Source organism: Lissotriton vulgaris, chromosome 6 (assembly GCF_964263255.1).
Source record: "Lissotriton vulgaris chromosome 6, aLisVul1.2, whole genome shotgun sequence".
Classification (NCBI taxonomy): Eukaryota; Metazoa; Chordata; class Amphibia; order Caudata; family Salamandridae; genus Lissotriton; species Lissotriton vulgaris.
In genome coordinates this window covers 776,982,892-776,997,705 of record NC_141694.1, presented here as the reverse complement: position 1 = coordinate 776,997,705, position 14,814 = coordinate 776,982,892, and the positions used below count along the sequence as shown (strand labels likewise).

The 14,814-nt window shown below is 42.1% G+C and overlaps 1 protein-coding gene across 3 annotated transcripts in view; it reads right to left on the bottom strand.

Moving 5' to 3' along the window:
* Positions 1-14,814, bottom strand: part of LOC147707975 (amine sulfotransferase-like) — an 830,947-nt gene that overhangs the window by 304,933 nt on the left and 511,200 nt on the right. For all 3 annotated transcript variants that reach the window (XM_086926786.1, XM_086926785.1, XM_086926787.1), the window contains exon 2: positions 8,573-8,740. In XM_086926786.1, the coding sequence (XP_086782912.1) occupies positions 8,573-8,729 (157 nt within the window). In that variant the 5' untranslated portion in view covers positions 8,730-8,740. The remainder of the gene's footprint in view (positions 1-8,572; positions 8,741-14,814) is intronic.

The following is a 14,814-nucleotide window of genomic DNA, read 5'->3' as shown; positions in this document are numbered from 1 at the left end:
AGCTAAATGTGCCAATCAGGAATTCGAGGCATTCATGGCACTACATGTATCCAGGGCCTGTAAATTAAATGCTACTGCTGAGCAGGAGCACCCCCTGTACCACCCACTGAAATAGCCTTTAAAACCATGTCTCATGCCAATTCATCAAGTTTTTAGGGGTCAGCACACAGGCCCTTGGAGCCTGGTGACCATGGTCTCTGTATACAGAGTCCAAAAAGCAATAGTATCAGTTCAAAAACAATTGCAATGATCATGCAAAAAGAGGCCTTTCCGTACACCTTGTATATGTACTGCATGACGGTTTAAGTTGTTTTAACACTGTGGCTTGACAATTGGCTTTCCAAGAGTTACCTTCTCAAGTCTACATGACTGTACTTTATTTAATCACCTGGACAAACTAATTTGGTCAACATGAAATGATGGCACCCAAAGCGCCACACATATATGTGAAACGCATACATTTTGAGAAAGCTTCACACCTATGCAATTCACAAGTGCATTCAGTATTAGAAGACAAAGACCCTTGACATTTCACAAATTTCAAATGGTTGTGCATTAGCTTAACTTTCATATTTACTTCAGACTCAGCAACAAACTTAATGGGATATTTAGCATCTTTATATCCCATGAGTGCCTGAGGAAAAAAATATGCAATAGCAGTCTCTAATTCCACCTATAATGGACATCAAGGAAAAGGCACTTTCTCTTCTTTGGCTGTGCAGCAGCCTGTTTAGTGTTATTTCCTTGAAGTTGTTTTTGTGGAGTATAATGTGAGTTTTTATGTTTACTTTTATTTTATTTCAGTGATAATCTTGTTGCTGATGATTCTTCTGTCCCCCTCTCCAACATAAACCACCACCTGAGGCTGCAGCAGAGATGGGGCTTTTTACCTATTACTGAGTTTGCACAAACTGCACATAGACTCCTGCATGTCATGACTTTTCATCAGTGCACAGAGCTCAACTTGCATTTAGTGTGTAGTGCACCAATCTTGTCCCCAGAAAGGGCAACCTTCAACGCCGTCTCGCGTCTCAGTATACCCGGCGACTCCTACCTATGCTATTGTATCCAAGAGAAAATGTAGGCTTCAGGCAGGCATTTCAAATGCACTGGCTCAATTTGGCTAGTAATTTCCTAAATTACAAGAAGTGCATGTTCTAATTTTGTAATTTTCTTACTGTGTTGCATCTGTGTTAGCCCTGTTTATCTCAGGGTGATTTCTGTTTTAACTGCAGGCTAGGTGTCTTTTTTCACTACCTTTAAAAGAATGGGCTCAGGTGTGCCTTAGTTTAATTTGTTGCCATCTCCCCAGTACCTGTTGCCAGGTTAACATACAATTCAAACAGATCATGATGACAAGATAATATTACTCCAGTTACTTGGAAGATGTCTCATGGGTGCAATATTTTCTGTCCATAGATGGTAGTTTGAGGGTGGCAATCAATCCTTTGTATAAAAAGGTGGTGTCTTCCACCATGGAGCCTCTGGGAAGGCAAACTATTTTGCTTTCCTCAGTACAGAGTATTCTATCCCTAGTAGAGGAGGACTCAAGGCCTATTAGGCCACTGGACCATTAAATGTCCTTCCAGCAAGACCCTACAAAGAACCCTTTTGTTAGTCTCCTTCGGGTGCTTTTGAGCGTGGTAAGCAAGCATTCTGAAAATGCAATTGATGACTCGAGGCCTTCCCTGGCAGGAGGATCAGTCTGCTTATGTCCTGCATAGAGAGATTCCTTCTCTCCTTCTAGAAACATAGGAGATGATGAAGATGTGGATGTTCTGGACCATGGAGAAGAATCAGAAGACAAATCAGATCTATGCAGACCCTGGTGCCTGGCGGCTTGTACTAAATGGCTCAGACTGGATGACAAGAACACCTGGGGGGGCAAACCTCCATCCAACATGCTGAACTAGGAAGATATTTACCATCCCTGCTATGCTCGCTGGACTCCAGCTGACAAGGCTGCCCAATATCTAGGTAAAAGATTGTGGAAATCTTTTGAAAAAGAGGGTCAAAGTCACCTCAAACTGGAGTGTCCCAGACCTTCTATGGAGGTTAAGGTGCCAGTGACACCAGAGATCAACAGAAAAATTTCAATATTCATCTCTAAATTTCTTAAGGGACCCAAGAAGGTTATTGCAAGATCTTGGAGATCACGGCAGGACAAATTGTTGGATATCATGTGCCTTCTTCCAAAAACCCTGAATATGGCTGAGGAGGCCAAAGAAACTTCCAATTTAATTTCCTGGGAGATCCTGTCAGAGTAGGCACACAGGCAATGTGTTTCTTCAGAAACAAAATGTGTGACCTTTTTTACAGAAATATGTTGATCTCTCCTATTTAAGATTGTCCCTATGTTGGTAACTTGGCTATCCTGAATAGGGGCCTCTGTGGAGATCCTCCTAATAAGAAACTCTGTAAAAGTGTAACAATCTTCTTCTCACTGGTTAGCATCCAACAATCTATTAAGGAGATCTTTGGATGAAGGAATTTTGGAGAGCCTGTTAGAGGGAGGAGTCACTCTTCTGACAAATTATATTTTCCAGCCTCCCAACAAGACCAACCCTGCAGAAGAAACCTTAAGTAGAAGGACCAGAAGACATTTGATGGATTCTTTCACTTTCAGAGCAGCGGACACAGGGGAGGCTCTATCTATTTCATCAAAGCTCCCAGAGGCGTAACAGGTAAAAGTTACTCTTTCTTCCCACCCAAAGATGGGAGGCAGGTTAACATTGTTTCTCCTAAAGTGGTGGGAAATCATGAGGGTCTTAGATGCTTGGATTCTGTAAACTGTCCAAGGTTTCCATATAGAGTTTTAGGATTCGCCAAATCTGATGAGGAAGCTCACTGCCCTGTCTTTGTCTCACACAGAAAGTTTGTTCATAGGCAAGAGGTCTACTCCCTCCTTTTCAAGGGGGTAAGTTTTCCATCCTCCCTTTACAATAGAGGTTTTTTAAGCAATCTCTTTCAAGGGCATTATTATAAAAGGTCCCCCTGGGGTGCAATAGGTTTTTGCACCCGCTTTGTGCACCCCCCGGGAACTTTGTTTTTACAGAAGCTTCCACAGATACTTGTGTGTCTTCTTCTGTAATACTGATAGAGCTGGCACTCATAAAGCACCAGCGCTATCTTCAGAGGGTGTTCCCTCATTTGCATGGTGGCATGGCCTCATGCAAATGAGAGAATCCCTTTGCCTCTGCACATGCGCCATATTACAGACTTGTATAACAATAAAATAATTTCTCAACAGGTAATGTTTAGAAGACCGTTCAATAAAACATGTACAGCAAGTTGCAAAGAAAGAAAAGAGAGACTCCAGGGTAGGTAAGAGATGTAAGGAGCAATCGGTATTAAAGACAAATTGTGAGCAAGGAACAGTATCCGCACTGTTTACAATAAATGTGGGAGTAACCCGAAAAAACTTTTGCACATGAGTGCTCGTGGACAAACAGTGAGTGGCGCAAGAGACAAGTGACACAGCGAGGAACGGCGCAGAGTGAATACAATTAACAATATATACAATATACTTCCTGGTTCACGATTGAATTTAGCAAGAATTGTTTTACAAGGGATAGACAATTTTGTGAACAGTAGATTTGTGCCAAGGATTGCATTAAAAGGACAATGGTGTTTCAACTTTTAACAGGCTACTGTCATCTTCAGGCCCAACCTGAAGAGAATCCAGCCGGCCCTCATGCCCTCAAGTCACTCCTGAGAATAATCATGTTTCAGCTGCTGGATTCCCTCCGCTTGACGCTAGGTCGGCGCAACCCCGAGGCAATTGTTATTCCCATACTGGATCGTAACATTCTTAATTCCACAACAGTGCATGTTACTCTAGCAGACTAATAGATCAGCTCGCTGTAGTGCTCCTTGACTATCCACCCTGGTCCCTCCTCCTTCCCAGGAATCTTTTATTGGTTTCCCATGATCTAAGTTGAGCTCAGCACAAAAAGTAATAGTAACCTGGTCCTGAAGATGACCATAACCGGTTAAAGGTCAAAACGCTGTTGACCTCCCAGCGCAATCTTTGATGCAAATCTACTATTCTAGAAATTTTCTATTCCTTGTAAAGCAATTCTTGCTAAAAATCAATCATGAAGTATCTTGTAAATATTGTATTCACTTCGAGCCGTTCCTCACTGAGTCACTTGTCACTTGCACCACTCACCATTTGTTCCATGAGCACTCATGTGCACAAGTTTTTTCAGGTTACACCAACATGTATTGTAATTAGTGCTTATACTGTTCTCTTGCTTACAATTAGTCTTTAATACAGTTTTCTCCTTGCATCTCTTACTTACCCTGGAATCTCTCCTTTCATTATTTGCAACTTGATATGCATGTTTTATTGTACGTTTTCTAAACATTACCTGTTGAGACATTGTTTTTTGTTACGCACGCATACCACCCAGGTCTCAACTGGGTATACAGGTGATCTCCTTTTGGTTGATTCCAGTATTACACACTTGAGCGCACAGGCAAAGAAGCTGTCAGGAGGTGCACCTACAGTGAGCCACATAATAGGTGGTGTTCTGTCAGTGCGACCCCTGAAAGCAGCCCTCTGGAGAGTGGAAAGGAGGTCCCTTGGGCCCTTCAGATATCCCCTTGCAGGTGGCTGCAGTCATTCACTGTACCCGCCTGCAAGGGGATCTTTAATCCCCTTTAAAAGTGCAGGCAGGTTGCCACCTTCAATGTGAAAACACAGAGCGGCTTGAAAGCAGCTGCTCTGTTTTTCACAGGAATGAGCAGCCCCTAGGACAGCACGGGTTTGTACCATGATGCGCTCATTTTCCTGTTTAGTGCTGGGCGCACCTTTTGAAAGCTGTGCACAGCGCTAACCATGAAAACGCGCTGCAAACTTAATACATCCCCTAGTAGCAAAGAAAGACAAGGGCCACTGCCTGGTCTTCTCATTGAATTCAGTGGGTGGGTGATTAACCCCACTTCAAGATGGCAAGAATCCATCTTCTCAGAGATATCTTGTTATCCCATGACTGGATGAAGTTTGACGTAAATAATGCATATTTTTCTATACCCCTTTCCCCTCCACACAGGAGATTTCTGCAGTAGAAATGGTTTTAATTTGATGCATGAGTTCACCGCACTCCTGTTCAGCCCGGTGCTTGAAAAAGGCTTGGAGAACAGTCATTGGATGGTTAAGAGACAGTGGGGTTTGTCTAATAGCATATTTGGGTGATATCCTTCTTATGAATCATAGTTTGACTAAACTCCTAAAAAAACTACTGTGACAACTTCACTCCTGAAGAGTTCGGGATTCATCATCAACGGAGAAAAACCAGAGACAGTGCTATCTCAGAACATCTCATTTCTCAGCTTTGTGGTGGATTCAGCTCAACAGTTTTTGAAGCTTCCCCAGAAGAAAATGAACTCTATTAAGAAGGAACTGAGGTTGGCACTGAGGGGTTGCACTGAAGAAGGTCACGCTCTATCTGAGATTGCAAGCCAGACTAGTGGATCTTCTAGCATCATTGATTCAAGCATATTTCCCATGTCCCTTGCACCACAGGGCTCTATAATGCCTGAAGATGTCTCATCTACGACTGTCCCACACAGAGGAAGGAAAAGTTTCTGAGGATTTGGAGATAGAGTGGTGGTTAAACCACATGGAGGCGTGAAACAGAAAAGCTATCTATGAGATTATTCCATATTTTGAAATGGAATCATATGCAAACCATTCAGAATGGAGAGCACACTGTGGGGAGGATACCATCAGTGGACACTGGTCGAAGAAGAATTGGCCAGACAAAACAACTTTTTGGAACCTCTGGCAAGATCCTTCACAGTCAAATGTCTCACATAGAACAAGGTGTCCTGCTCTGTACTTTTGGAAACTGACAATGTATTGGCAGTCGTATCTATCAACAGGTTCAGAGGTAAAAAGCTCATAGTTGTGGCTGAGTTGGCCATGGACTTTGACACTTCAGTCTCAACAATAACATATCAATAGCAGCAGAATATTTGCCCAGCAGGCAAAATCTAGTGGCAGATTAAAACGTCAGCTTTTTCAAAGCCTTCAGTGTATGGAAGCTGGATACACATGTTTCCCAATAGTTGATGTAGAGATAGGGACCTTCCAACATAGATCTATTTGCCTCATGTTTGGATAGTCAGCTTACTAGATTCTATTGTTAGCATTCAAACCCCCTGGTGAAAGCCACGGATGCTTTCACTCAGGACTGGTCCCTAACTCAGCCCCACCGCTGTTACCTGCATGGACCGCGGCTGCAAGTTTGGCTGCAAGTTTGCCTTTCAGTTCTTCTGTACCTTTCTTGGAATTCTTTGATCCTTCTCCCTCTTCATCTGAACATTCTGAAGGATTCTCTTGTCAAATTCCTTCAATTTATGATAAAAAGCTTGTAGCAATGAGGATTGAAGGACACACTAGGACCTCTCATATCTTTCTCAAAAAACTCCATAATTAATGTGGAAATCATGATCACAGTCCACAGTCCACTGTCAAACAGTAGAACAGTACTGCTTAGCTTGGGAGACAATGGAAACATTGGTGTCTGGGACACTGCTTCGATCAAATTAAATCAAATCAGCTTGATTCGGTGCATGTAAAAATCACCATAAAAGCACGATATTCATACAGCGAAAATTCACATAAAAAATCACAATTCATAAAATATAGGAAATAGTAAAACATTATTTCATTTGAAAAATTCTATCATAAGAAGCAAATTTCTATAAAAACAATATATAAAAATTATTTAAAAACTTTGACTAATTGTTTTTATGTATTGATAAAGCCTAGATTATGTCATTTTCATTCTCATATAATAATGTTTCCAGATGGGAATAATCTTCTCTTTTTCTAATTGCGCATTGAATGTATCTAATGACAGAGTTAATAATTTTTGCATTTCCCAGATTACAAATAAAGCTATAAGCGTTATGATGAAAAAATCTCTTTGATAAGAATAAAGGTTTTAAAAACAGTTTCTGTATGTCCATATACAATTTACAAAAAAGGATAAAGTGCATAGTTGTTTGTGCAGATCTCACTGCTTCGATCCTGTGGGGGCAGTTGTTGTCCATATCCTGATAGACCATCCCATCATCAATGCATTTGGTCTGCAATTTCGGTGGGTTACACTGCTTTTATTGGGTCCCTTTGGGGGAGCACCCTTTGGTTTGCAAATTACTCCAGGGTATCAGGTCAACTTGTGCCCCAGAACACAGATACTCTGAGTACTGGGACATTAACATTCTCTTAAAGCTTTTGGAGTTCTAGCAAGACAGTCAGTAACTTTCTAGGAAGAAACTTTCGGAAAAATTGGCTAAGCTATTATGCTTTATTTCTTGTAAACCAGTTTATGACTCCTGAAGGAGTGTCTTTTACAGTTTCTAAAAGAGCTAAAAATAACATCAAGGTAATATCCTACCTAGGTTTTCCTGACACTGACAACCACAAACATTGTTCATATGAAGCAATAAAAGAGGAATTTACATCACCAAATAGCTCCTGGTATGCATTTGGAAACTGTTTGGCCTGATATCCTCTTTCACCATTGCTAGAGGGATTAGATGGCTCAGATGGGTCTTGTGGTGGAGGCAAGCATTGACTCTTCTCAATTTGGGGCACACTCTATTCGAGGGGATATGGTATCCAAGGCCTTCTCCCTCTGCTGTTGCCTGGGAGACATTTTACAGGAATCGGATTGGTCTTCGCACTCAAGTTTTCAATGGTTTTATTATAAACCAGTGGTGGGAGTAGCATCACTGGTAGTCGGCAAGTTTTAAACAATCATAATCTGAAGACTCTGCTCCTGAAAAAACATTTAACTTTTCCTAGCGTTCATGAAGGAAAGTCTTAATTCTTTTAGGATCATCACACACATCTACTTATGTTGAAGGCCCCCAGCTAGAAGAGGAGGGGCATTCATTGTTAAATCTAGTATTTTATATTGTTTATTTATCTAAATGTTTATACTCTGGTTACCATGATAGTTGTTGATTTATTACAGTATTTATGTATTGTATAGCAACTTTGCATTATTTGAAAATACTATTAAAGCATTTGTTTAGACACTTGGGTCAAACTCAGGTCAGACCAGAAACAGGATTTTGAATGCAGAAATGGGAATACTTGTCAGCTGCTCCTGCTCAAAGAAAGATCAAGTGTGACATCCCTGATGTCTATTATATGTAGATTGAGACAATACCGCTGGATATATTTTTCTTCGGGGCTCATGTGATATGTGGACCATATATATATCCTGGTATTCTGTTTGGCTGCTGAGTCTAAAATAACAAACAAAGTTAAGCAAACCCTTGTCTCCCCGTCATTAATAAAATGTAAACTTTCCGTGACAGTAGCTAGGAAATGTTATGATTTATGTTTTTTCTAATAGTATTTTTTATTACATTATGGTTGTGTGACTGCAATAAATTAATGTGAGTTTTAGATTGTTTAACAAATAACGTGTGCTGCAGTCTAGGATAAGTGTATATCTCCCTAACAATAAAAAAACAGATAATTTAGAGTTTCAGAGACAACTGTAAATGCGTGCATTAATCGACAACAAAGGGAATTTGATCTTACCAGATTTTGGATATGTGATTAGAAATACATCAGTGTCCCTGATTGGAAAGTGCTCTAGAGAATCTATTTCTTCTGGCGTATTCGCCTCTTCCATAAAATAGATTCCTCTGTGTAAAAAAAGTTTGGCCAAAGATGGCCTAGCTGTGCCCGTGTCCATTATTCAAGGAGCTGAAATAGAAGCAGAAAATACATCTAACTGAGTTTTAACATACTGAAGACTTTATTGTACAGATATTCAAAGAGGGCATCACTTTAAAGAGGATCATTTAAATTAGAGAGCTAGCAAAATACCTGATAAGTTGTGTGCATAGATAAGCACAAGTACTTCTGTTTACCATATAAGCCATTTTAAGACACACAAAAAGCATTTAGTTCTCTAGAACATTTTTTTATTTAATAATTGGTTTGGCCTGAAAACAGCCAAGGCCAATAAGAATTCTGGTTAAATTATAGAGGTGTGCGAAGAATTCCACTCTGCGGTGGAGCTCGTAGAGTTTTGCCCACTCAGGGTGGAGTTCTGCAAAACTCTGCAAAGTGACGTGGAGCGGAGTTCTTTGCTCACAAATGTTAAGTTGGCAAGCATGAGTGAGAAAAATTGTGAACAAGACCTCCTACTGGTGAGATTTCTCAATGCAGGTGGTTGTGACATGTCGCAACCGCTCCCAATGGGAAATCTGCCGTTTGCATTGAGCGAAATATCTACTCTAGTGACAGACACGTAGTGCTGTTCGCACTGATTTTACAGCTTGGTACAAACTCCTGGCACTAAAAATCAACGCGAGCAGCGCTACTTACGACACTCTGCCACGCGCGGAACGCTGCAGGTGTGGGGGAGTTTTTTTACCACTTCGCAGAGTTCCGCAGAGCAGAACTCCCCAAACTCTGCCCAGGCCGATATATCTTCTGTGTATGACACCTTTTCCACTGACCTTCTACAAACTTTAAGACCTTCATTGCGAGGTGCTCCCTGTTGGATGTGATGACTGTCACATTTAAATAGAAATGACACTATATAAACAGTGCAATAATTATTACCTTTCACATGTTTTTGGGGAATAATGTGGATGTTGATATTTACTGCAACAAAATCTTCCTGTTTTAGCAAATACTGCCCATTTTCCCCCAGCAGCAGTTGACATCCTGATATTTATCACAAAACTTATAATCACAATAGCACGACTGTGTTGTAGCAGGATTACTGCACACATCCCATTTACCAGGATGCCCCTAATGAGGGCCTATGAGATCTGGGTGACAATAATGCGTAATCATGTAGGACCAAATGGAATACTCTCGGTAGCAAGCCGAAAACACCACCTATTCAAGGCGGACAGGCCATTCTGTCTGTTCTAGCTCTTCCCAACTGTGCTGTGGCATAGTTGGCTGCTTTCAGAGCAGAATGTTTGGCATGTCTCAACCAAGGGAGTCCCTAGAAGCCCCTTCTAGTTTGTAGCATCCTGGAGTGTGAGGATGGTTTAAACATATTTATATAAAGGCTGGTTTTTGAAACACACCATCATTGGAGAAAAACATGTTAACATCATTGAGTGCCATTGAAGAACTGCACCATCTGAAACTGATGGTAACTACAACAGAAATTAACACCAGCTGTGGAATATTCTCAAAAGGGCCCATCACATACCAGTCTTCTGCCACTTGTCACAATTATCAACTTAACAGTCCAAAATACTCCAGAATTACTAGTGAATATTTCCTGATACAGGGCCTGGTTATGGTCATAGAATAGTGTCTAAAGAAATAGATCACCCATGTTGCAGTGGGAGGAATTTGTTTGCAATGTGTAGATAGCAAATGTACACCCTCTCCTACATCATCTAGAAGTTACCATAGAAATAATGGATCCCATAAAAGATGACAGCACACCAAGCGAGCAGGGCACGAGAAACCACAACACCGTTATGGAAAGCTGCTTTACTTTATATATTAACACTGAGCTACTTCCAAAAATACAACAGGCCAATAAGCAGGTATCTCCCATTTATCCGTGAGTGTGCTCTTGCAGCATTTGATGCAGGCTATTAAGGTTTCACCTGTCATACTACACAGACAAGCTAAAAAAAACAAAGGTAACCATAGCACAAATACCGAACAAAGGGGCCCATTAGGATGCACCACCATAGCGGTGCTAGGACCGGACCCCAGCAGTGCGGAGGTCCCGCACCGCTAATTAGGATACGACTGCCACCCTGGCAGTCGCAATCCCCAATGTTGACATTGCGGCAGGTGCTGCTGTAAGCAGCATCCACCGGAATGCCAAAGAGACATATTGTGCATTGCCATGCACAACGTGGCAGGCAAGGCACAGTGCCTGCCACCTTGTGCATGGCAATGAAGGGGGGTACATAGGTACCCCCCAAGTGCAGCCCTATGGGGGCCCGCAACAGGTCTCCAAAGCAATTCTCCACTAGCCTTTCCATGGCAGCGAATCCGCCACGGAAAGGCCTGTGAAACCCGCGATCATAATATGGATGGCTATGCCTTCTAGGCATCGCCACCATATTATGCCCCAGATCCGTGGAAAAGCGGCAGACGTACTTTGTACCGACCGCCGCGCCCCCACCACAGTAATATGGCGGGGTAAATATAGTTGGGATGGCGGGCGGATCGCCATCGCTGAGCCAACGGTGGCGATCTGCCCGCCATCCTAATAACCTCCAAAGTATTTAATAAAGTTGAAAAAGTTTATTTCTTCATGTGTAGCAAACATGTTTAACCAAAATATAACACAAGGGCTACAAGTGGACTTATGTTTATGGGTTAAAGGTTACTCAGCCATAGTGTCAGGTGGATATGGATAGGGTTAGGTTTAGAATTAGGATTAGGGTCATATCTAGATTACCCAGTGGGGTCAGTGTTGGCCTAGGTCAATATCCCAAACTGGACGGCTGCAGTCCGATTTTTGGTGAGATGTGAAAGTCCAAGCAATTAATAAAGATCCCTTTAAATTCTGTATTTATCTTGTCACACTTCCTGAGCTTCAAAGACAGAGGTCAAACACCAGGCAATGTCTTCTGACAAATTGCTGCTTCTGGTTTTTAACATGAGGATTGGTGTTTGCAGTCTTCTCTTCCTTTGCAGTCAGAGAAAGAAAATTAAAGGGAATTCATGTTTCTGTCCAGATGATGACCTCAGAAAGTGAGTATTGAGGTTGAAACATCATCGGAATTGCAACTTACAGAATATGATTATTCTGAGAATAATAAATCTCTAATCCAGCTGACTTTATTAGTAGACCTTTGTGGTTTATTGATCTTCGCACATACGCCCTTGCAATATCATTGTTGTTATCTGTTTTATGTGTGATCTCATGACACGGAGCACCTTTGCTCTTTTGGATGATGATCATAAATTCTAGAAATTATTAAATACAATACTAAAGTCATGAAGGATAGCTGATTCTTTTTTATTCCATTAGCTGTTGCGGTAATTACATTGTTATTCGAAATATTGAAATACTCTGCACTGATAGCATGTAGTAATGCTACCTGTATATTGAGCATGATTTGGTGATTCATTGTTTCATATAATCATATTTACCAACATTCCCTTTGACATATTGGTGTCTCTTGTACTTGTTTACAGTTTTACTTCAAACCTGAATTTAGTGTTCAAGTTGACAGTATGGAATACTTAAATCATGTGCCATAGAGTAAGCTCTAACACACTAATTTTATGCGATGGATTATGCAGTATACACAAAGGGGCCTGCGATTCGAGGCTTTCTGACCGACATCTCCGGTTTCATTTCTGCCCACCTAATAACAATGTAGGCGGTCAGAATTGATACCGGCAGGTCATTCCAGGTGGATTCCGACGGGCAAAGCAAACACAAGGAGATGATGGATGGAGCACTGAAACTTTTCAGACACTCACCCCCAGTCACAGGTCTGGGTTGAATCCATCATCGATCGTTAGCTCACTTCGCCACCCCAGTTTAGACCCAGCCATATGCAAATCAGTCTTGACCCTGTGCCTCATGGGAATAGTCCAGACCAAACTGCCAAACCTGGTCTTCCCTGGACTGGAAACAAGCATCCTGGGACCGGTTTCAGGGTAACACCGCTCATCAGCCAGTCCAGCTTGAATCCAGTGTCAAAGTAAGCAAGGGACGCACGCCTGGGCATACCCTGCCAACTTGGGACAAACAAAGCAAATACAACGAGATGATGGATGGAGCACTGAAACTTTTTAGATACTCATCCCCAGTCACAGATCTGGGTTGAATCCATCACCCAACCATACCCAAATCAGTCTTGACCCTGTGCCTCATAGTAACATTCCAGACTGAACTGCCAAGCCAGGTCTTCCCTGGACCGGAAGTCTGAATTTAGTGCTCACATTGATAAATATGGAATGCTTAAATCACGTGCCATAGAGTATGCTCTAACACACTGATTTTCTGCGTCGGATTATGCGGTATACACAAAGGGACCTGCTGTTGGAGGCTTCCTCTCTGACGTCTCCGGTTTCATTCCTGACCGCCTAATAACAATGTAGGCAGTCGGAAATGACACCGACTGGCCATTCCAGGTGGATTCCGATGGGCTCCTTGAACCCCCTGGCCAGTCAGAGGCCCCAATGTAATCCGTGAGGACAGTTTTTCCGTAATCGGAATTACGATGTCGATTTCCAACAGGCTTTCCATGTTGGCCTTTCCGACATGGATTTCCTGTTGGAAAGCGACTTTGGGGCCATTCCTCCATGGCATCCGGTTAGTGGGCCTAGGGGCACCTATGGCTGCACCCTGTTATTCCCCGCACCATGTGGCAGGCAACACGGTAGGAACCTTGAGGTGCCTACAATGCGATGCAGGGATTAACTGAATCTCCAATTTCTCCATTAGGGCTTGTGCTACAATGGGTTTATGACTGCAACAGTGTCGGGCGGACGTGAGTCCACCTGATATCGTAATCAGGCCCAAAGTGATTTGTCCCTTGTCATTTAATATCTCCCCACAATGGCAGCAACTTTATGGATTAACAAAATGAGAAGCCTGTCATGCTAGAAATAGAACACATAATCTGATGGTGACTAAAATATGGAGAGCAGGTTTTCAACCCACTGAGTTATCTGTCCGCCACAGGACACAGTAATGTAAATTAGGTCTTTGGAGATTATTTTACATGCCTGTCTGCTGAGATTCAATCAGTACCTTACGTAATGGTTTAGTACACCCTCTGCACCCAGGAATTCTTAGGACTTGTTCGCCGGCCGCTGTTCTTTCTTTCTTTTTATTTTTTTAACACATTTTTATTAGAAGATTATTCCACAGTACATCTTTGGGTGAAGCATTCCACATATTCATACCTCAACAATGCAAAACATTTCACGGTAAGACTGTGTTTTACAGCAGTTGTCACTATTTAACATGTATTTTCCTGAATGCATACCTGGTTGATTTCCTATTCTCATTTTGTTTCATTTAAAAGAATAGATAGAACCCTCTTTATACATAGCTAGCGTACATGCCTCTCCGACAGGAGACGTCCTGGGTTCTGATACCCTGTCCAGTCCGCACTGTGTCCTCACTTTGCATAATGTGGAAATTTTGGAAAAACCAACAAAAACTAACCAACTTCCCCTCCCTCTCCATCCCCCCTCAGGCTCAGCAATTTAGAACACCGGCCTCTGTTCTTTCCCTTGCAGTCCTTCCCTTCAGTGTTAAAGCTGGTGGCCAGTAAAGAGGCAACTTACTGTTGACTGGTCTGTGAACAGGTTAAAGGACATCCCTGTGTGCTTCTGGCATAGAAGGCCTTGTAGAAACTGCAGAGCCTCTCATCTCTACCTTCTCTACAACAGCAACACCACCATCGGACGTTGAAAGAATGCAACATTCAGCTTGGAGTAAAACTTGTGCCATGCTTACTGCAGACAGACCTCAGCAGTATAGATACAGACCTTCCAAAACTCTTGCACAGACACACGTAAGCAAAACATCTGAGCTCCAGGATGTATAGTAGTGTTTGAGTTTGATGATTGTAGATCCTGGTTAGATGGATGCTCTCCCACCTTCTCCACTAGGCCACAAAGGTGAGCTCCTTGGCAAATTAAGAGATCTGATTTAGTTCATTGGTGACAAAGGGCACTACAATTACTATATCGTAACATATGCGGAGGTACTCTGTCACCTATAATGATAATGTTTTAATGATGTTTATACTGCTGCTCTCTAAGCCCTGTCCAGGTGAAGTCTATCTGCTATCTGACCCTGCGATCTCTAC